The 23,900-nt window shown below is 38.8% G+C and overlaps 1 protein-coding gene across 3 annotated transcripts in view; it reads right to left on the bottom strand.

The window, feature by feature from the left end:
- Positions 1 to 23,900, bottom strand: part of FGGY (FGGY carbohydrate kinase domain containing) — a 150,114-nt gene that overhangs the window by 109,036 nt on the left and 17,178 nt on the right. For all 3 annotated transcript variants that reach the window (XM_050900809.1, XM_050900810.1, XM_050900811.1), the window contains one exon: positions 12,506 to 12,594. In XM_050900809.1, coding sequence (XP_050756766.1) covers positions 12,506 to 12,594 — 89 coding nt within the window. The remainder of the gene's footprint in view (positions 1 to 12,505; positions 12,595 to 23,900) is intronic.

Raw genomic sequence — 23,900 nt, 5'->3', positions numbered from 1 at the left:
AGCCCTAGGACAAATAATTTGAAAATCTCAGCACAAGTCTGATCTCAGAGAGTTTAAAGGAATGCAGACTGCCCAAAAACACAGCAGCTGTTTGTTTTTTCTGCCACCTTTCCAAGGTTCATGTCTGGAGTGAGGATAAACAGTTCTGAAAAAAAGTTATGTGGAGTTCAGACTTTAAGAAAATAAAACATCAGACTAGTATTTCTTGCAGAAAGATTAAAAAACCCCAAACCTTAAATTATTCAGCCCTGGAAGTTTTCAGGTAGAACTCTCAGGAACAGAGAGGTAGATGGCTTGAGGCTTCAATATATTAAAATGCTTTCTCTAAACCAGTCTGCATTTTCAAAAGCTTGGACTGATGTGGTTTTCTTGAGCAATATTCCTCCAAGCAGAGTTTCAAATTTAATAAGGTAAAACTGTATTCCCTGTTTTATGCACACATGTGTGCATACACACACACACAAATAGAGGCCCTTTCAGATAAACCAACAAGTAAACAAGACAGCAGATGAAGCCTTAGAGATTAGCCTGAAGTGATTTCCATCAGCACAGCAGATATAGTTACAAGGTAATTTGTGCTATGTCATTTTGGACGTCTTTCTTTTTACTCTCCCTCCTCCTTTCTCTCCCTGTTATTCTGTTTGTGCCAAAGCAAATGAGCATCTACTTGAACTAATTAATTAATATGTCTCTTGATAGGTTAGGCAATTAGAAATCTCTTGATTCCTAACATTTTTAGTAGGTATAACTTTCCTTTGATCCACATTTAAAGAGACATAACCTGAAAGAGTTAAGAGGAAATTTACTTAGATTACCAGTGGAGCTAACCGGTGTAAATAAGGATTGTCTGTGTTGTTACAGGCAGGTCAGAAATAGCAGGAAATTTCAGGCACATTGTTGAGATTCAACATCTGTTTATGAACTGTCCTTATACACAAAATGAAGAGTTGCTTCATTTTTACAGGACAAAGTATACAAAACCAGGAAGTCTGAAAATAACTGGAATCCCTCCAGTGAGCTCCCCTGTTATATTCATACCTGGTATTACTGGGGCATCACCATGAGGAATGGTGAACGCTAAAGAACTCTAATTTGTCTTCAAGATACACATTCAAATTATATATATCATGGGCAAGCATTACCCAATATGACATATGAAAGACACCGTTCATGAAGGAGACTACATCAACTGCTCTTTCCAAATCCAGACTGCACATGTATGCCCATAGAGCTTGGGGGATGGAAGCAAGGAGGGCAAGAACGGCAGGGGATGGGTCAAATATGAAGAAGAGGTGTCAACAGTGTATCATGCTCTCACACATTCCCCATTTTCCCTTCTTTATAGGGAGATGGAAGCACTATGCAGCATTAACCTCGCATACAGATGCTGTGTTCAAGGAACTAAGGACATCACACGTACTTTTCCCATTAAGACAGGAAGCACACTCAATTTTTTTCTTGAAAGTAAAATTATATCATAATATTGCTTTTTCTCTAAAGAGCCTGTATTAGGTATTTTATATACAATGACAAACCAGCATCAGAAACTCCCAAGTACAGTTTCATGGAGGGTATCTCAGAAGATGGAAACTCCAGGAGAATTGTTTTCTGTGTATTTTGTGGCATGTTCTCCCCCTCTCATCACTTTTAATTTAATAGAAAAACACCTATTGTGCAGATCCAGCCTCATCCCTCAGAAGAAAGAACTCACCTTGGAAAATGAGGTTGGAAGGAGAGGAGGGTATCTTTCAAAGTTTTAAGTTTCAAAACTGTAAGTTTCAAACTACAGTGAATGAAAGCTGGAGTTATTTCCTTCATCCTAACAATGTGTACTACATATGCATAAATGCAAGTGGGTTTTGGGGGTGGGGAGGGTTTTGAATATAACAGGCATATCTCTCTTTGCACATGCTCAGGTAAGTTTTTCCCGATCAACTTCGGCAGTATGAAGGGCTTTCCTACTTTCTTTCCCACTTTGACAAAAATTCCTTGTGTGGGGGTACTAGAAGCAATTGCTAGGCCACCTTCCACGGACTCCCTTCTACTCTAACAGACACTGGCACATAGAGCCTGGCAGCGACGGCAGAAGAGCCACAGCTCTGGGGCTCTGAGCTGACTGCAGCCCGTCGGGTAACCCAGGGACAGGCTCTCTGAGGAATGCTTGTTGTTTCCAAATCCGCACTCAGAAGAGTACAAGGATACACCTATAACGCAGAACACCAGCAAGCCCATAACTCAGGCTGACTAAAATAAAGTGGACAAACACAGGTTTTAACTTAGATTAGCAGCTCCAGGGGCAGTTTAAAGCCGAGTGTGAGCAATCTGAACCAAACACATATAAAATCCAAATATTGTCTGAAGTCAGCTAATAGTAAAATATAAAATATAGAACTTCCCCTTCACTTTAAAATTAAACTAACAGCCATGGTGAAATCTGAAATTTCAACTATCTTATCCACAGGAGAATAAAGTTTCCTATGCGTGCCGGGTCTGACAACCAATATGCATAACTTCAGTCATCTTTGCTGTATCACACTGCAATCATTATTGCTTCATCGGTTTCTCTCAAGTCAGACAGTCAGAATCCCACCATTGAAATTTAATTAAAGAAGGTAGTAAGAAAATAAAAAACCTTTCTTGGAATGTCTTTGGTTCCATAAGTACATATACTTTTCATCCACTGAAGACTGAATTACAAGCTTTCATCTAATGAGCAGCTTAATGGAATGGCACTGGAATAAAGAATGGGGGAAGGAAAAACCAAATCCTTGGTAATTTCACATAACACATTATATATTTATATCATATCAGGCTCACTATCTGGCAACATCAATTTGGAAGCTACAGTAAAAGTGGTCACTATCTCAATGTAAGTAGAAGGCACAGCCAGGCACTTACACCAAATCAATAACCAGATCCTACTTATAGTTAAAGCAGCAGATGGTCTACCACAATGAAGAAATGACAGAACACATATGTAGACACGTCTGCTTTCTTTAGACACATTCTCGAAAGCACTGTATCATTGATCTAAGATTATTTTTATAGGCAGATGACAGGTCAAGCATAAAAGTATACTATCTTAAAGGTTACGGAGCTGGCAAAATTGGTATCCCTGCCATGGACAAAGAATCATTTTCTTTTGAAGTCTTCATTGTCAGGTTATTTACATTTCACCGTTAAAAGGCTCCTCTCTGGATAATATGAATGCTGTAAGAAATAAGAGAAAAAGTCCTATGTATGTAAGCTAATGCTACTTTAAAGAGATAATGTAAATCAACCCTGACACCATCAGTGTCATCCTAAGGCACGATGAGAATTTCCAGTGAAAGTTACTAACATTTAACAGATTTAGATAGCCAGCCAACAAAAATAAAGCAAACATGTAAGTAAACTGCCTTCCAGGCCAAGACTGTTGTTACAGCCATGTATTACAGTGAAAGGGATAGGAGGAACACTCTAGCGGTGAAAAGCATTTGTTTGGGAAGTCTGGAGGAAGAATTGGTCCAGAATAAATAATTTATAGTGTGATCTGTGAAAATGCCTATGGAATAGGACACCTAATTCTCACTGCAAGTTAGACAGAAAGCTGGATGCCCAGCTAAACACTTAGAAGAACGTTACCCTTCAAATTATATGGCTCTTTTCCCACCTATAGAATAATAATGCCACTTTCTTACTTAAGAGCAGCATTTTAAGGCTGAATTTATTAAGACTCTTTCATATGCAAGATATTACAGAAGAGTAAAGTTTAAAAAAGAAAAAAAAAGAAAAGAAGAAAGAGCCCCTTATGGAATAATAAATTTAAGTGAGTTTTAATACTTTTAAGCACTATATGTACACATACAATGCACAGACTTCATGCTACGTAGCTTTCTTTTCCTTCACTGGATGAGAACACTCCTGGAATGTTATTGTTTTCAGGGGGTGGTTTGTAAGAATTTACTGTGAATACATGAATTATATATGTGCACACTGAAACACTGCTGGGGCTGTAAATGACCCAGGAGTTCATAAACATGGCTATTTTCTTATCTGGTTCAAATTTATGCAAGAAAGCAATTGCTACACAGCTCTTGCTGAACAGAGACCCAATCTCACAAGGGACAAGGGCTTTGCATGGGGCTTTCCATGGTGTTTCACATAAGGAAGAGTTCAAAGAAGATGACAGATTGTTTATAACATGCCTTGTACCATGAGGGTCTGATCCCTAATGGCGTTCACAGAAGCTAATGCAAAAGAAACATACACCCCCTGAACACTCAGCCTATATCTGAAGAAAACTGAGATGATCGTAAAAAAATGAGATGAAGAGAACTGAAAGACAACAAGCTCCTCTGTGGTTTCTGCCTTGTCTTTCCTCAGAATTTAAGGCCATAACACCACAACCCCCTTCGATACTCCTCCCCCCCCGGCCCCAGCTTCAGGGAAGCACAGTTATTCACTCCCACCATTAGTTAGCACGTCAGCAAGCCGGACCTCAAAAACTCCTAGCCATCTCTTTACAAACTTTATTAAGGGGAGATTATTATCTGACCCTCAGAGAAGCTAATAATTACAGTGTTCATATATATATATATATTGCCTCTGCACAGGATCAACAATGAAAGGGTTGTTTAAACACAGCTCCTTTGCTTCGATGGAAAACTTTGTGTGTGTACCACTCATCAGCTCAAGTAAATGTTAATGACTATTATGGAAAAATAAAAGACAGAAACATTTTCTGATGTACATAGTATATTTATTTAAGAGGTTTCTTATGATGTAGAATGTTGCATTTTGAGACTGAAGAAATAAGACCTTTAACAGCAATGAATATATGAACCCTGATTTTTTTTTTTTTTTTTTAAAGCACTGGAGAATGTCTTAACCATCACACAGACACACAGACACACACACACTCACATATACACATGCTCTCAAACTACCACACTAGGCAAGATCAGAGCTTAACAGCCAACAAAACACACATTCAATCCCTGAGATCATTTTCCTGAAATAGAAAACTGCATATGTTTCTCAAATTTCACATCAAGCCACTGCACAGCCCGAACTGCAGGGGAGAACAGAGCCAAGCCTGCCTTTGGGCTTGGGGGAGTAAGAACCTGAAAACAAGATGATTCCTTTCATATCACCACATTTCTCGTCCACAATCTAAACTTACAAACACCCCCATTTAACAGCATTTCTAGCGGGGGTTGCTTATCAAGCAGCCTTTGCTTTGTCAAATTAAGACACATCGCCTTGGATTAGTGAGACTCCCTGAGTTCAAAATGACTTCATGGTTGGCTCAGAGTTCACTGTCTCCGTGGCAAGTTGCCAGTAATACATCTACTACCGCGCCTGCCCCCAATCCTTTTCTATACTGACCTAGCTGACTTTTTTTTTTAGCAGCAAATGAACACAATAGAAAACTAAGGGCTAGATATTGTCACAGCTAATTAACAATCCTAACATCTTAAAAAAATATAATCAAAGTAGTAAATATTTGAAGATCTGAATGCAAGTCTCTGAAATGCAATGTCTCAATGTATGTCAAAGCTGTTGGAAAGGGACAATGCAGTTTTTCTTCACTGTGCAGATACAGTTAGACACTATGAAGGGCTCCTGTTCTTGTGGAAAACACATTAAGCTTCTTTTGCTAATATTTTGTAAAGGGCATTTGTACAATAACAATAGCTAAAGCTTCCTGTTTGCCTCTGTGCTTCCTGGCTAACATTAACGAGACCTGCTAACAATTTTCTTATTTAGCACACAGAACTCTTTCAGATTACCCTGTGGACTCAAGGACATGTCGTTTTTAAGTAAAAAAAAAATACAATCTAACAGTAATGGCCCACATTGCACCTGCCCTTCATAGTCCTGATAACTTTTACAGCTATACGTTTCCTATTTTTTTTTTTTACACTGGATCAGTCTCTGTGTCACCGGTCTACAAAGAACATGTTTTGAATTTATTAAAAGCCTGACAGAAGTGGAATTCTTTCGTTTGGCAAAGATACCGTCACAGGGACACTTGCTTTTGGCTCCATGACAAGAAATTCATGGTACTTTGTTTGTCCAATCCACAAAAACACCATCCCTCCCCTCCCAACCAGCCCTTCAAGATAATTCTCCCTTCTCCAGAGACTTCTCCAAACAAGTCTGCAAGTCTGAAGTCTTGGGTTTCTCTTCATAAACAGGACACAAAGCCTGAGTGCAATTCAGGATACTGTCACCGCCACATGGGCTGCAGCGCTGATCAGGAAACCTTTCTGAAATATTCCCTAGCCCCTTTCTTTCCAGAGAGAGGCCTAATTTTTAGACCAGGCATCTTTTGAGGTAGGCACAGAATATAAACAAGAAGCCGCCAAATGCCGGAATCCCAGCCAAAGGGTATACATTAGTCATGGCAAGGCTAGGAAGGAAGGGAAGGGCAGCCAGCCCCAAAAAACTGGTGTCTGTGCTGCTCCAGTTACCACATCTCACTAAAACGATTGCCCAATCCTTTACAAAGACACAGGCATCCTTCAGATAATCATTTAACTCACACCAGTTTGTTTTTTCAACAGTGACTCTAAACATAAGCTGCTTCTCCAAGCTTGCTCTCTTTTCAAAGTTTCCAGCCTATCTGGATAAAATATTTGGTGAGGACTCCACTAACTATAGTGATGAAATACCTCACAGCAGTAAAAGTAAGCAACCTCATGAGAGTGTACGTATGTATCAGTTTAACAGATGAAGAACAAATACAGGGATGAACAAGAATCAAATCCTCAAAGGTATTCAGCTGCCTAAACACCTCCAAAGATGTAGATTTAATTCACTGCTCCAAATCCAAATCACAGAGGGGACATAACAGAGCAGAGACTTGAATCCAGATTCTTGGATTCAAAAGCACCTTCCTAGCTTTATTGTTTTATTACAAACTTCCACCACTGCAATTCAGCAACGGACCAGACTCTACTTCTATCTATCCCAGTGTACTCCGCATCAACCCCGCTAACATCAGAGGAGTTCTCTGGATTTAAATCAGTGCAACAGAGTCATCTCTAGCCCTAATGATAAGCAACTGGGAACAGGTTACAAATAAACTTTAAGGACTTAATCACTGCTTAACATAAAGAGTCAGCTATTTAAACATGCACAAGCCAAGGAACTAGCCTCTTTCTCATAAATGAAAGAAAGAAATTTGTCAAGGTATTTTCCTGTTGAAAATATACTGTATATTAAAAAGATATCACTCTCACACAGATACAGCCTAATATTAGTTACGTGGTTCCCAGAAATGTTTTTTATGAACTACAAACATTTGTCTTTCACTTTATCATCTGTAATTACCATAATAATATGAATTTCTTTCTTATAAAACTGATTTTATCTGAAGAAACTCATGATCTCGAGATCTGCTGGAGGAGATAATTTACAAAAGATCCCCCAAAAGTATACGAAACATCTCTGTTACACCATTTTCCCTGTTGTGATGGCTAGCGGCTGAAGACTGACTGGACAAGTATTTCCACAGGAAAATGATTTGGGACAACAGTCGTATATGAGATGAAGTCTCTACTAGGTAACACATTACTTTCCCCAACTATTAAAATATTATTCTGCACAAATATTCAGTTTGTTCCAACTTTTTTTGGTAATTTTGGGAGGTGGCTTATAGCATGATGATGGACACACTCTACCTCAATAATGTCAGCCTGACATTCTTCCCTATGTTTCCAAATCCTCCTCCACAGGTTTAATCTCTCTTTGGTTACAGCTCATCTTAAACCATGTAAATCCAGCAGAGACTAGCTGATTTTCCAGTGAGTGAGTTCCTTATGATTGAAAGTGGCCCTGAAACAGAATGCTGGATCTAAATACATACGACCTTTGAGAAATTTGTGTGTGAATTCTACCCAATTTAACAGCTCAGCCATATTCTTATCCGCAATGTAATCCTTCACAAGACTTCAGAAATACAATAAAATTGCAGATGTGCATCTCTGATAAGAATTCTCCACCCATAATACAGTAGCCTGTAACTAAACCAGATGATAGGCATTTAGATTTTATTACGATAGCTTTATGCAAAATACCATATAAAGGAAAAGTTATCAGAGGTTATAGATGGTGGGTGGAAGACAGCAGTGAGTCACGCTCACCATGAGCAAAAGTGCTGAGCCTCTGAAAAGCATTGCTAACGTGTCTGTGAAAATACAGCTCTCTCCTCCTCTCCACAACAGCATTTCTGAAATAAGACAACTGAGTATTCAAGTGGCAAAACCAATACTCATTGTTGCAACCTTGTGGGGCAGGAGCGGGAAAGTTCCAAAGTTTTAAATTTTTTAACTAAAGAGCTGTCAGTAACATTTTTTAATGCAGAATAGTCAGCCGTCTGGATCATTCAGAACCGTTCAATGGTCTTTCATCAACCCAAAGGAGAAATAACAAAAAAATAACTATTTTTAATATGGAATATTACAGGCAACAATCTTTCAAGAACAATGGGAATCAACGATTTGGAACTTATCCGTTGCAATCGACGGGTGGACGCTGTTCGGTGAGATATATAGCAATTTCAAAGACAGTAGGTAAAAATCTCAGAATATGTTTGAGTCTCCACCTTTCAGGTAAGAAGCATTTACTGTTTATTATACATCTACTGGAAAAAACTTGGCAACAAAGCAGTCCAAGCCAGCAGAATCAAAGGTGAAAGACAAGCGATTTCATACTCAGAAACACACATCAAGAACTGCTTTTCAAATACTTCAAATCCTAATCTCACACCCTACTTAACTTTGTGCACTGAGTAACCTCAGTGAAGCCAAAAAGACTATACAGAGTTTTTAAATGTTAAATACATACAAAACGTTTTAAAGAGCCCCTTAAAAATTTAAAGAAGCAAGAGTAATAGTTTCAATGCGTGCAGAAGTCTTTCCTACAAAAGTGCCCTTGGAATTGCATTTATTTTGGTAAAATCCCCATCACCAAAACAAATTTAAAAAAATAAATCTTTCTTTTATCAGAGCCAAGTTATGTATGATTCACATTGACTAACACTGTGTCTTGCCCTGTGAATAGGCTCCTTTGTGCTCAAAGGGAGAAAAGGTGACAAGAATCTTATACTTGATAAATTCACACTTCCCTAGTATTATGAGCATATGCAGGACAAATTACTTTACTTCACCAAACTACAAGGAAATTCCCAAGAAACAGGTGAGCACAGAGGAGAGCAGAGGAAGGAAAAAAAATTAGGTTTGATTCCAACAAAACATTTCTTGTCCTTATTTTCCTGTTTTTTTCTTCCTCCTTTGTTACCCTATAAGACATTCCCCTAGAGCCAAAATAATGGGCTTAGTTTTGGAGAGCACATTAAGGCAGCAAAGGAGGATGTACAAGGAACTATTTTAGCCAAAATAGAAGACTCTCAACCAAAGGGTGGGGGAAGACTTTGTCCAGAAAGTCTTTTCCCAACATTCCTTTCTCCCTTACATCATTCATCAATATAATCAAAAAGTTTTTGAAAAATCAAAATGTCATGTCTAAGGAAATGAACTTGCCAGTAAAAATTCAGTCAGTTCTTCTCTTGAGTATAATCTTCTGCAGCTTTTTTTTTTTTTTTTTTTTTTTTGAGAGAGAGAGAGAGCGATTCTCTGCTTCACCTCCAGAAAGTTACAGATAAGAACACAAAGCCAAAGCCAGGCAGGACCAAGGAGCTGTCATTACCGCCGTACCCTCCCTTTTCAGACCTACTTCCAAAGCAAAACCTCAGGATCACTGAGTTTAGACAGTCCCCAAGTCCACTGCAAGCCATGACAGCCTGACACCAGCTGACAGCACCACAACACTAAGTCCACAGCATTACTCTTACCCCGTCCTTCTCTTCCCCTCCCCAGACCCAGAAATAACAGCCCCCTAAATTAAGGCATCCATGAGGGACAGTAGAGAGGAACTCTGTTATCGTACTCTAAGCTCCTACATACCCCCTCCTAACTTCCTTTTAAACCTCCTGCCATACATTTTGGTTGCATGCAAAGGTTGCAGAGGAGCCTGACAATTTTAATCTCAGTAATTCAGACTGTACTGCTGTACAGGTTAGATGAGCACTAGAGAATACAATCATTAGTTCGTAAGATCTGTTTGCTCTTTCACTGTTATAGTAATATTTATTGCAACAGAAGTTCCCAGGAGGAATTAGGGTCCTACAGTGCTGGGCACTAACAACACACCCAAGAAAACACCTGCCCTTCCCCAAAGACCTCACAGAAATTACAACCACTGACAGGTACATGCAGCAAGCAGATGGACAAATACTACGCTGGACCAGCAAGTACCAGGCATGGCGTAACTCCAGCAAGAGTTTTGTGAAAACCATGGCAGATGGGAATTTTCAGGAACAAGTAAAAGGAATCTAGATTCCCCGCTACTGCAGCATCAGTTTTTAGCAGTGATCCATTACTTCTGCAGCTTCAACACAATCATTCATTTCCCAACAGCTAAAGAATTAATCATAGTAACAGCTACATTTTTAAGTCTGCAGGAAGGCATTGTTGTTCTTTTCCATCTGCTCTCACAAGCTACACTAGGTTGGAGGTTAAGAGAGATGGAGAGAAGGAAGAGCAGAAAGAGGGATTTCTTTTATACAGTATGGTTGCCACTATTAAAAACAAGACAGGCAGAACATGCTATGGATCAGGGAGGGCTCTGGGAAGAGTGGGAACTCTGTTCATCAATGCTGGAGATCCCTCTACTCAAGCAAGATAAGAACTCTCTTTCAAATATATCACCATTCTCTCTGAAACTACTTCCCTTCATTTAAAAATACATTCCAAATAATGTTTGACTCCAAGCTCAAATGCACCGTATTCTATTTTAGCTTCTTCAGCCGTTAGCACAAGGTGACCATTAGCACAAGGTGAACATTTTATGATTTGCTTACACATTTTATCCCATCTATTAATCACCATCTGGCCACAAAGCCAATTTAAAACTGTGTTTGGAACTGAGTTCCAACCAGGGTCCCTAGCCAAGTAAGTACCCTTCTTACTTGAATGAAGAACAGAAGGGTAGAATGAAGACACTTTTACCACATGTAAGAGCAGCTGAAAATGTTCCCCTGTTCTATTAAACAGAACTTTTAGTAGACAGATTGCAAGAATCTGCAATCCACTAAAAGTGACATTTAGTCATACCTATTTGCTGGATTGTCATATCCCCCAACTACCTCAAAAAGGTTCTCTTCAGGACAGGTGGCTACTTTTCTCACACATGACGGTGCCTAAATTTGAGGAGCGCTTGATCTGTCGCACTCTTATACTGTTTATGGGAAAAAGGCAGTTGCCATTCTCCATCCAGTCCCCTGACCAAAGAGTGCTAATTCTAAATCAAAGTCTTGAGTACTTTCACAAGATGGAGACCCTGCATGGCATATCACCCGGGAGCCTGGGATTTATCCTCTTGAAGTTAGAGTTGAGCCAGGTGACAGGACTGCTTAGATTGCAAGATCTTTGGGGTGAGAATTGTTCTTCTGTTATATAGTTCACAGTTACACAGCATACAGCAGAATCTGACTGAAAGTCCAAAGGAAGGAAGATTTGAGATACTATCTTTCAATTATCATCTAGCAAGTCCTTGCACAATTAATCTCTTCCTTTTTTTAAGTCAAACATAGCACTTTCCTGCTCTATAATGCAAGATATTTAACAACAGCTGTCAATCATGAAGGGATGATCACTAGCGAGAAAGAGCACTCAAATAAAAAGAACCGTGTCTGATGCGAAGGTATCTTCCGTTTCCAGAGAGACTAAAACTATCCTGTGACCAGTTTTCATTTTAGACTAATTTTTGCACAGATTCAGCTCCACAAACTCCAATGGAAATAATTGTGAACTGCACTGAGCTGGGCATGTAATTGGTCATAAGACTTTATTTTAAAAAAATAATACTGTACCTCACTTTTCACAAGGACTTGTTTATCTGCAAATGCGCTTCACTTGTACTGGTCACTTCTGGTCACTTCAATCAAGATTTTAAAAGGGTTCTCTCAAAGAGTTTTGTTAAACTGCTCAGCAAGTATTCTAGGATGCTTTCAGGGAGCCATACAGCTGCTGTGTTTTACAGTGAAGTGACCATTTTAAACAAGATTTTACCAGATCCCTCCCACATGGCAAAGAAGTGTTTTCTTCCAATTCTCAAAAAAGTCAATAAATTTGTCAACAAAAACAGATTTCAAAGAATTATTAGAAGCATATTTCATAGTAACTAGAACAATCATATTTATGTTCCAAAATGGAGTACAAAACCAATTAACTGACAGTTGTAGCAACCTATTGTATCTGTGAATTACACTGCTCACAGGAACAACTGTGTTCAGGAATGCACAATAGAAGCAGGAGATAGGTTCAAGATGTTTTGGAGCAGGCTGAATTACAGACAGATGTACATAACAGCATGTCCAGTCAAAATGAATTAAAGCAGAAACATACATAAGAAAATAGACGAAGAAGACCAAATCATACCGTTATAATTAACATACCTTGCAGTGACACCTGTGGCTTTCCAAGATAAGAAATCCGGAAGATCAAAGAAGTAGCCTGCCTTCTCCCAGCAGGATTCATGCAAGTTCTAACAAAAAAATTTTTAGAAATGCAGATATCAGAGGCCAGGCATGATCATGTCCTTATTTTAATGCAATTAAAAAACCTGACATTTATGTAAAAATGACAATGTTTCCAAACCCAATATTCTGATCATCCAGTCTGCTCTACTCACTTTAGCATGATTTACTGCCTGAAGAACCGAGCCTTTCCCCCACCACAGACTGATCATAAGAAAAGAGTTTCCCATGAAGAGTTCATGGAGGCACGTGTTTCAGATCAGTAACGTGGGCTCTCTCAGTTCCCTGTCAGCTGCTCAATGTCAGAGAAGTCTCAAAGTCAATAGACAACTTACTCAAAAAATATTTGCTTGAATAATGCCCTACTTTCTAAAATTAACCATTTTAAATTTAATATTTTTGAATTATAAGTACAGAAAGAAAACAAACAGCTCTGTGAGCACAAGAACAAAACTTTCAAATCTATTTCAAAATGACTGAAATATGATCGAAGCATATAAGAACCTGCAAGCTTTCAGTGAAGCTTTTTTCCACAGCTGGGACATTTGTGAACTCTCAACTGCCTGCATTAACCAGTAACAATCAGCTTTAAATCCACACTACAACCCTACAGTTGCCATCACAGCATGCACATGAATTAACGTGAACAATTACCAGAAGTTTATCTTTGCAAACTCTGCCCCTCTGCAAAATTTCCTTGAAATGCATAACAACATACAAAGCAGTATAAATGCCTAAGTTTCCATTTGCAAAGAGCTTCAACGTTATTTCTTCAGCTGAGGTAATAACTGAAGACAGTTACAGGAAAACCGAGTATGATACCTGCAAGCTTCCCGACAGCCACGTGACATTTCCAAACTCCTAAAAAACTCTTCTACCAAGATAGAACATCTACAGAGAGTTTCCAACACTATACTCTGCAGAGAGCTAGTGGTCCAGAAAGCCAGAAGTCTATTGGAAGAGGCTGGTCATATCACCTGGGCCAGGCTCTATTCTTTGTTTCTATCTCCAAAGCTCAGTCTGATTTCAGCTTATGATAGCAACGCATATTCTTAAAATTACTTTTCAACAAAAACAATCTCCACACTTGCCACTGGTATCAGACGATGATGAATGGGAAGAAAGTTTCCCCAAGAGTAATGTTTTATTTCAGTGTGACATAAAGACTGAGCATCACTGTCCTGCAATACAACAATACCATCCAACGGCCACCTCTGGCCTTAGTACATTAAAATAACTAAAGAATACCAAAACCAAACAAAAGTCAGTGCTGCCGACCACAAGGTTCACAAATCAGACTTCCACAGGAAGGTAAGATTGCTTTAAAACCCCCCACCAGCTTTTTATATAATTTAAACAGTGAAAAGTTTTCTCACTTAAGAGCAGCTGTTGCACTAGAAATGCAAATCCTAGCTGGGGTCTTTTGGGCATGGAGCCCTGCTAGATGGTACAGCTTCAGCAAGAACACAAGTTAGGTCAACAGTTGCATCTAGCAGGCTAAGGCAGAGCTGGAGAGATACTTCAGAAGTGCATGAGATGGGAAACTACGTGGGTCTTCACCTCTACACAAGAAATTCGAGGGACGATTTATTTGCCTTCTTGTCTTTTAGCTTTCAGGTCCCACCTTTTTCATTTACTCTCCGTAAGTTCAGGTCAAGATTCTTGTACAAGATTCCAGAAGCAGAGGATTTTTTAGAGAAGTATTAAACACTAAGAGAGTGCCAATAGCATAAGCTTTGTCAACAGCAACTTCCAGTCCTTCCCCCTCCCTCCCAAAAAATCCTGTAAGAACCTGTGGTACACAGTTGAGCAGAAGGCCAAAGTATTTTAGCAAAGGTTCTAGTAGCTTTGTTATTATGCTTTTCTTTTCAAAGTTTTTTTTTCAAATTATTCAGTAAATTGTCAATAACTAACATGACAATTTAGATTATCTGCATTTTAAAAGCTGCCATCAGTTTTCAGGAGCAAAAATTAATTACAGGCAGTATCAAGAATGTACATGCTGAATTCAAATAAAAGATAATTCAATTTTAAGAAATACTATTTGGCTCTATAACTTAATTCAGATACTATGTGGTATCAAACCAAAATCTTACAAGTCCAGAAAGTTACTGAAATGGAATCTATGAATTCCAGAAATTAAGGTGCAATTGGGTAAGTACAAAAAAAGCAAAATTTTGTTTAGTTTTCGATCATGCAAAGAATCTGTCTTCTTTGAGTTTAGTTCTTCAAAAGCTTCTAAAACTTACTGGGTTTCTATTGAGTTCAAAAAAGAAATTCCCTGATTACAACTTTTTAATGCAAAATGCACAACCTTTGGATGTCTGTTCCTGATCACTCAGGTTTAGCTTACCTCCTAGACCTATGTGGCTGCTACTCACATCAAATTTAACTTTATATGTGAATACAAAGGTGCTCCATAGTTTAGTACAAAGGTCATTCAGCCTGATTATTTTGACAATAAAAGCCATTATGTATTGTTAACATACCTAACAGTCTTCAAGAAGCAACAGGAGTAGTTTGGCTACTAGTGTTAATCAGAAAAGAAATTGGATTAAGAATAACTGTCCTCTTCAAACAAATCTGTTTCATCAAAGATACTCCTTGGATCCTTATACTATTACTTCAAGAATTCCCAAAAGCCACATGTTAGTGACACTAAAATATGTTGTTTCATGAACATCCAAATGATTCATTCTTCGCCATCTTGATGCTTTGTCATCACTAATTAGTACAGACAAAAAAAATCATAGCATGCCCTGATGCTTTTTCCAAACAAATTTAAAAGTCTCCATGTTTTCGACACTCACTGAAGTTAATTCTAATTTATTTTCACCCACAGTCAGGAATCTGTGACCACATTAAAAGGATTGTGGAAAAGATCCGGGAACGTTCCCAATGCTGTATTCATATCCTGCGACTCACCCTCCAAACTCACTTGTAAAGAAACTAATTCAATCTTTCTATTTTCCAGGGGTACTTACAGAGTCCCCTTTCTTCATCTCTCTCTCTGATTGTTTTGGGGTTTTTTAACAGCTATACCTCCAAACAATAGTATTCTGAGATCCTTACAGATAATCTCAAATACCTGGGGGCAAAGAGTTTAAGAATTATGACGTATGATGTCTTTTAATCTTCCTAGGCAAGAAGGGTCTAGGAGAGTGAGGGATCAGGGAACTGATACAGAGCACATGAAAGGCCTCCATTGCCCATTTATTCCTTGACAAATCAAAAGATTATCATGAATCCATACTGCACAATTTTGTGTTGTGTTAAATGTATATTTGTTCAATTCTTAATTGGACTGAAAAATACACACACAGGCAGAATTTCACGTGAGCTCCAGCATCCGATACAATGTTTTGGGGGCACCTAGAGGCACACCCTCCTTGGGAAAGCTGAAAAGAGCTTTCACATTCATATTTTACTGGTTTGCTGAGGTAGTCTGTTTCTGTACAGGAAATCTTTGATTTCTACTCTTACCGAGTATATAATTTTTTATAAGATGAAGTGATCTTCAGACATCTAATGTTTGTGAAAATGCTTTTTTTTCCACCAGAAGTAAAATGTGCATATAAATACCAAAGATGTCCTGACTTTTGTTATTGCTAAAACAGATTAAATATGAATCAAATTATCTTAAATGCCTTTATAGACAGCCTTCATATCAGATCCCTGTTGGCCATGGGATTAACTAAAGATGGGCTAGAAACAAGATGTCTCATTTAGCACAGGAAATCAGTCTGAACTTCATGGCTACTTATCAGCCAAAACCCACAAATTCAAAAATCATCCCAAACTGGTGTGTTAGAAATCTAGATTAAAACCAGGAGGGACAGATGGAAGCAGAAAAATGTTTTACCATTTACTGTAAAAAAGAAAGCTGGCATGAGCATTCAAGTTCCATACCAGGTCAAAAACTAAGTAATCTGAAAATCAGAAAAGATACTCATTCACGGAAGAACCATCTGCTTTTCCCAATTCAATCCCAAATTTGAATTTCAATCTCCCAGGCAATCTGTAATAGTAGGCTATGCAGTGTATCAGTCTCTCTTTTTCTAAATTACAGAAAACAAATATACATTGTGTGAAAGGAACAAAGAGAACAACTGAAGACTTAATGCACACACTCATGGGGATATAAGAAACTGATGTCCCATGCCCTACTCCAATTCAGACAAATCAAGGATTTAGAACTTGGATCTCCCACACTTCAGATCGGATGCCAGGCCATGGAGTAGAGCCATTTTGAGATACCCAAGATAGGCTCTGAGCAGAAATCCTATCCTTGCCAGAGCCAAGGCTGCAAACTGATCAATTTTGCAACTACCAGTTGTATTCTAATTGGTAAAAAATTAACTAACTGAATTACCAGATTCATCCTGAGGCTGGAACTGGGGCGGGGGGGAGAGGGAGGGCTTGGAAAGTAACCTCTTAGAGTAAGGCTACTGCTGAAGGTGGCGAAAACTGCCTTGCCGCAACACACTGCCTCTACCACCAAGACACTGTCTTAGACACGTGCAGGTATTTTCAAATCCCTGAGGCACCCCGAGCATAGCACCACAAGTCAGGCAAGCATCAGAGGCCAGGTCAGAAAGGGCTACAGAGGGACAGACCAGGCACATTCAAGGTTGAGTTGGCAGAAGCTGTAACAAGGCAAGAAGGACAACCTGTGTGCATGTTGTAAGCCTCATCACACTGCAATGGAGTGGAAAGATACGGCTGGGAGACAAAGTAGGACACACTTAGAGGTGCAGGTGCTTCAAACCTTCCAGCTGTAAATCCTTTTTTTAAATGGTACTTCTGCTTGATTAGCAACTGCAACTAAAAGCCAAACTCAACAGCCCAAAGTACAACTTACGCACACATGTCTGCACTGTGTATGGATTTTGATAACACAGAGCTGTTAAAGCATTTATAAACAATTCTAATCAAGAGTTCAGCTCCAAACTCAGTAGCTTGGACTCATTCTCACTTAACATGGAATTTATTATTTATTTTAATGGAAAAATATTCAGTCACATTCAACAAAACAAAAAGCCAGCTGCAAAGATAGCAAGCAATGGAGAAGACATGCATCAACAAAGAAGCTGCTGCTGAGCTAATGCCAGTACATCCACTATTCTTCCCTCCGTAGCCAGGGAAAGAGATGTTTTAATTGTTTCTGCAAATTATCCCATTGGTAGCTGCGAGTCACAGGTGTACAGAAAGAAGAACAATGATGCAGCTGTAACTGAAGATGTGAACTGTAATATACAGAAAGATCACTGACCACTGTGCCAGAAAAAAAAAAAAAAAAAGAAAATCACTCAAAAACTATTGATTTTAGTCATTAATTGCAGAGGAATGATATGCTAGCCAGTCACTCTGTGAAGTGATTCTTTTGCTAAAGGGAGGCTCTTCTTTGCTCATACACCATATTAAGAACAGAGTTGTGAAAGCACAGTATAGGAAGACTGCATTTCATTTGGAGACAGTTACCAAGCAAATACCTACTCCCAGTCCAGCATCCCCCACCCATTTAGAATATAAGCTACAGCATCTCTGATTTAATGGGACTAGTATTTTTTAGAAATAGCTGATTTGTAATGTCATTAGTATGAGGAAAATATCACAAGCATCCTTTGTTTTGGCACAAGCTACAATAAAATTTCCAGCCAGAGATCAGTAAACAAGATTTTTTTCTTCTGCTACCTCTGGGAAAAAAAATACTAACAGGCTAATTCTAGAGCTGGACAAACCTTCACTGCAGTTTTTACATTGCTCTGTTTAAGCTATGGTCTCACTGCTGTCACATTGGTTTGCCATAGCATAGACATCCGTACAGTCATGTTGTACTGACAAACATTTGCAGCAAAACAATTTCCAAGTGAAGGAGTATGTACTTACATTTTCACTTCATATGCACACATCTACCTACCAGAACTATCTACACACTCATTCAGGCAGTGAACATCCAGTTTCTTTAGCCAAAGTCAACAAAACAGCACAACCTGCTATCCAAAGCTGCAAAAAACATACCTGCAACTACAAAAGTAAAGAACTATTGCAATAACGTTTTGCAAGATAATTCTAAACAATGAAGAAATCTAAGGGAATAACAGCGAGAGGAGTGAATTTAATTGGTTATTTTGAAAGACCCAGTAAAATCAGGGACTACTTTCCTTTTCAGTGAAGTTTACATTCAAACTTATCTTATTGACTTCAGGAAGACTTTGTCAGAATTACCTTTCAGCTAGTTTCTAAGTATTTGTGAAAGGTTAATGATTCTTTATGTCAACTTCCTCTACAGCTGACATTCTTAATTCAGCTGACCACATTCAAAAGTCAAATGTGACTGTATCCACAGAAATTAGCTTTTTAAAAAAATCATATATTCATGTTGTTTTACATTACAGATTTAACACTGGACTCTCTTTACCACCACAAATGGTCCACACAGGCAGAGAAATACAATGCTCCTCATAAGTGTACCACAGATGTGCACACTTTAACAAGACTGCCCCATAGGCTATACAGTAGCTGCATTCGGTTGATCATTTACTGCAAACAGCTGTCCCCGACACGCAAACTCCACTTGCGGTGATGGCTTTGTCATATCAACACCTATCTGCAATCACAAACATCAAGACCACCCAATTAATTTCGTGTAGACTAACCACTAGGCGCCAGAGGGTAAAATGATTCAGCAGCGATCAAACTAAACTGAATGTAAGCCAATGCAATTCAAACAAAAGATCTCAAAAGGCCTATTATGGCCTTCATAGTTTAGTTTCTTAACTCAAAACCAAAATGGAATAGAGATGAAGCATTGGAAGAACAGAATACACCCTGAAGCCTCTAGTCTCTAGTTAAATCTCTATTCTGTGTACAGTGGGAATGTGAGGAGATGAAATGTTCAAGAGAAAGCATTATACGGAAAAGAAAGCCAAAAAGAAGCAGATGAGAGTGACTTGTGACTTCGAAGAAAAACTGCAACATCCCTCTGCAAACAAATACAAATCCAGTGTAACAAGAAAGCCACAAGAGGTAAGGACCAGTATCTACTTCTTGTACAATGATGTCAGCTCATTCCTCACAGTGAGGTCATCTTCAGCTTCAGTTCTCGTAACAAGATGATGGAAATGGAAAAGCACAGTTACGTCACCTTAGTCCTCTCCCCCTTCTCCTCCCTGTTCATTACTTCCAAGCAATTCAGAGTAAATTTGTGAAGTCATATTCTTTAGTAATACTTTTAATTGCTTAGATGAAAATTGTTCAAGTAATAGAAATTCAATTCCTTCCTTTGAGAGACAGCCTAATCACTCGAAACTCAGCAATACTGCTGAATTGACCTATGTCAGACCCTTCCTCACAGAGGTCAAGTTTTCAGATACTACAGTTAGGAGAGCCCAGGACAAAAAGTGAGAAGACAGCATCTCCTAATGTGGCCTTCCGTAGTCAGGTTAGCATCGTGGAAAGGGAGAGGGAGACTTTGATGACAATGTACACACAATTAACCTACAGGTACAACAACAGTCCAAAGGGTCATTTAGTAGCAATACCTTAAATAACTTACTTCAAAAGTGCATCTAGTTAGTCTCCTAAATCACTAGTCTCCTAAATGACTCTTAACAAACTAATCTAGTTTACAGTCACATCTGTGCAACTTGTATTAGCAAGACTGCAGTTTCATATGACTGAATCCACGGAATATGGAACATGGAAAAGTCAAGGGAAATCTTGAATATTTATCAGTTAGGTAATAAACTAAAAAAGAAACATTTATATTTATGCCAGCCTAAATAAACTTTGAAGCTCAAGAAAACAAGAGTTTCAAAGAACTGAGGATCCACTGAAAGGAACATATTTCATTAGGACTAATTTTAAGGTTCTTCCCATTACATGCTGTTTATTCTTACAAATACATGAAGTCTGATTAAAAGAAAGTATCAAACATTTTCCCAATGACACAAAAGTTAACTCTGCTGGTTACTTCAATGGATTTATAAATTGTTCTTAATTATTAGTGCCAGGTTATTTTATCATAACTTCAGATATAAAGCAGTTATTTTCCCCACTGCACCCTCTCTGCAAAACCTAGATCAATGCAAGCAGACGGGGAATGTGCACAGCACCAATCCCAGGCAAAGATGTACAGGGGGAAAACAGCAAAAACATTTAATAGCAGAAATATTAAATTCCTGGGGAGTTCAAAAGAAAGTTCCAGGGAATTCAAGGCAAAAGCCAACAGTGAATCTTCATATATTAGGGTGTACCCGCTGACCTGGAGCATGACTGTACAAAGTGTATGGCTGTGTTCTTTGTTTTGTTTATAAACATCCATGTGTTGTACATGTTGTAGCCATGTCAAGCTTTCTGATCAAAAACTTTCCAGAAACATGATGCCTATCAAAGGGACAAAGGCCCAAAGTAGCTTCTGGATACACCTCAGTTTAGCCAGTTTTGCTTATGGCCAGTCATAGACGAATGTGCCCAATCCATTGTTTGCCTTAAGTTCCTGGGAAACTGTCAGGTATATGACAACATTAGGGAGGAATATCAGGAAAGGAATAAGGAAGGAAAGGAAAAAAAATACGTCCCTATGGTCCATGGCATGGAGATGTTGACTGGGGAATGATATAGTTCATTGTCTCCTACATTTCAAGAACTAAAAGGCAAATGAAATTTTAGGAGCTTGTTTCAGAAAAAAAGATACCTGGTCACACAAAGTACAGCTAAACAGTGGAACTCACTACCGCAGGACATAGTAGGTGCAAAAAGTGCATGTGGGTTCAGAAAAGATTAGCTAAATTCATAGAGGAAAAAACTCACTACTAATCAGACAAATGATGAGTCAAACAGATTTCTGGTCTGACCCAATACGGCTCCTGCATCAAGCAGCAGGCTGCACCAATTGCAGTCAGATGGCTGGAAGCAGTTCTAGAAACACTGGGAGTGTTTTCAGAAAAAACCTGAACCAACCTTACATATTTGCAGAGGTTGGCAGAAAATTCTGGGAGAGCATTTTACAATAGAGCAACAGACTTTTGGGATGCTTTGAGAGGGATCTCATTTTAAAGCAGCTCCTGAGACTGCACTGCTCACTGGAGCAAGCAGTAGCTTGGTCAGAAAGGTTATTTCACGAATGATATAGAAGACGTAAGCAGAGGTGAGGATTTAAGTAAGACAAATAAACTACTCAGATCTACGATACTTTAAAGAAATCTTGCTGGTAGCATATTGGGTGACATTTAGTAGTCAGGAAAGCTGGAGAGACCGAAGGCCATGATCACAGCCAGGCACACAGTGTGGGCAGATACTACGTAAAGCTTCCCCAGGCAGTTCTGCCAATACCTCTCAGCTCTAACATTCAGTGCTTATACGATCCCATTTTGGCCCTCTTCTCAGCAACACCGAGGGCCACGTTTTTAAAAAGAGTCTAATTTTATGCCTATGAAGTTCCCATCTAGCCAACTGACTCAACGTGTGGTCTGCGCAAACCAGGTACAGTGCAGTTATTTTCTGAATACCAGTTGTCACAATTAAATAGAAGCACAATGGGAAGTCCAGTTTCAACTTCACATAGCCTTCAGATATTTGCAGTTAAAAAGGATAAAATAAAAATAAAATGTTTCTTTCTACTTGCTAATCTTGTGACTCTCCCAAGGAATGTGAAAACCAAATTTCCTTTTTGCCAGCTTGTACATTATCACTAGCTTAAGAAACAATCCTGCAATCAGAAACGAATATTTTTCCTTGTGGTGTATGAGCTAGATCAAAATCTCTCTCTGCCACGCCTCTGGGAACTGTGCAGTATTAGCAGGAGGGAAATACACTAAACACAGAAAAGAGAGATGATACTACTCAAAAAAACATGAAGGAAACATTAAGTACCATTTTACAAGTAGTTTTCCTGACCATGCCTTTAATACCTGTGTCACAGTTTATTCATCTATAAAATATTAATAACAAAGAATCTGAAGAGACTTAAGTAATTTATTATTTGTAGACCACTTGAAGACACTCCACTGAATAACAACGTATGTGCAAACCGGTGTTTTAGCTCTCATTTGGAGAACCTCACATTCAAAGTTATTATAAAATTTGCCTTCCTTGACAAAAAGTGAGAACGCTTGCATTACATGAGGCTGAATTTCAGCTGTCAGAGGCTACCATGAACCTTTGCTGCTAGCCCTAAAAGTCATGTAATACATAGGTGCATTACTGTGATTGGCACCGAAAATAAACTGTCACTCTTCATACAATTCCTTTCACTCTCCTACTTTGCAACAAGTATAGAAGCAGTAAGCAAAGACTCGATCATATACCTCTCCAAAGCTAAAAAGTTTAACACTACATGCCCACATCTCAAGTGATAACAGTCTACTCCATAATAAATGTTATTGTTCCTTCTCATGAGCTAGCTGAGGTGCTACTGTAGATGTTGCTTAAGGTGCCTGAGTTAAGCAGGGTGAGCTTAAGCAGTTTAACACAATGTCTTTGCTAGTCCACTCAGGATGCAGGAACTGTCGCGTGAGCAGCTCAGCAAGCAGATACTGAGGGAAAAAAACCCCTCTCTTAAGGATAATAATCTCTTTAGCTGGTACGTCAGGAGCTGAAAGGGGACATATGAACAAGCCCTGTTGTGTAATGCCCTTCTGCCAGGCAATCTCTGCTACTGGCTGGCACGTAGGGTAAGGTGAATTCTATTTCCTACCTATTTGCTCATGGAGGGAACAAGCCCTGCAATACTTGCTCTCCCCTTTATACTACAGCAATTATGTCAGAGGGCTTTGAGGCCACAGCATAGACTTACATCTCTGGGTGACCACATTTGATAGACCCCATAATCTGGACTTTCCTGATTAGTCAGGTACTGATATTCCAGACCTTGCAATATAAAAATGTCTTAAACACAATGGATTAATTTAAGGTTTTTACAGCTTACTTTTTATTATTTATAAAATGACTGACATATGATACTCATAGCTCAAGAAAGAACAAACTAGTAGATAAATATTTGTATTTCAGTATAGCATCTACAAACAACATTAAGTATGCTCTATTATCATTAACCTGTCAGTACCTGCTTCTACCAGTTAATTCCTTTGACTTCCCCCAATCTGCACCTTGTTACTATATGATGTTTCATGTTTGTAAGGACAGGAGACTTTGGCTGGTTGAAACTGGCAGCAAGTAATTTACAGTTGGGCTTTGTTAAAATGACAGCAAGCATCACTGAGACCAAATGCAAAAGCCAGACTGGAGGAGGTTATAAAAAATGCAAGTGGCAAGCATTTCTCCTTTTATCTGACAGTTATTATTAAAAGGC

This window comes from Gymnogyps californianus, chromosome 8, assembly GCF_018139145.2.
Source record: "Gymnogyps californianus isolate 813 chromosome 8, ASM1813914v2, whole genome shotgun sequence".
In the NCBI taxonomy this organism is placed as follows: Eukaryota; Metazoa; Chordata; class Aves; order Accipitriformes; family Cathartidae; genus Gymnogyps; species Gymnogyps californianus.
This window is presented reverse-complemented; position numbering and strand designations above follow the sequence as displayed.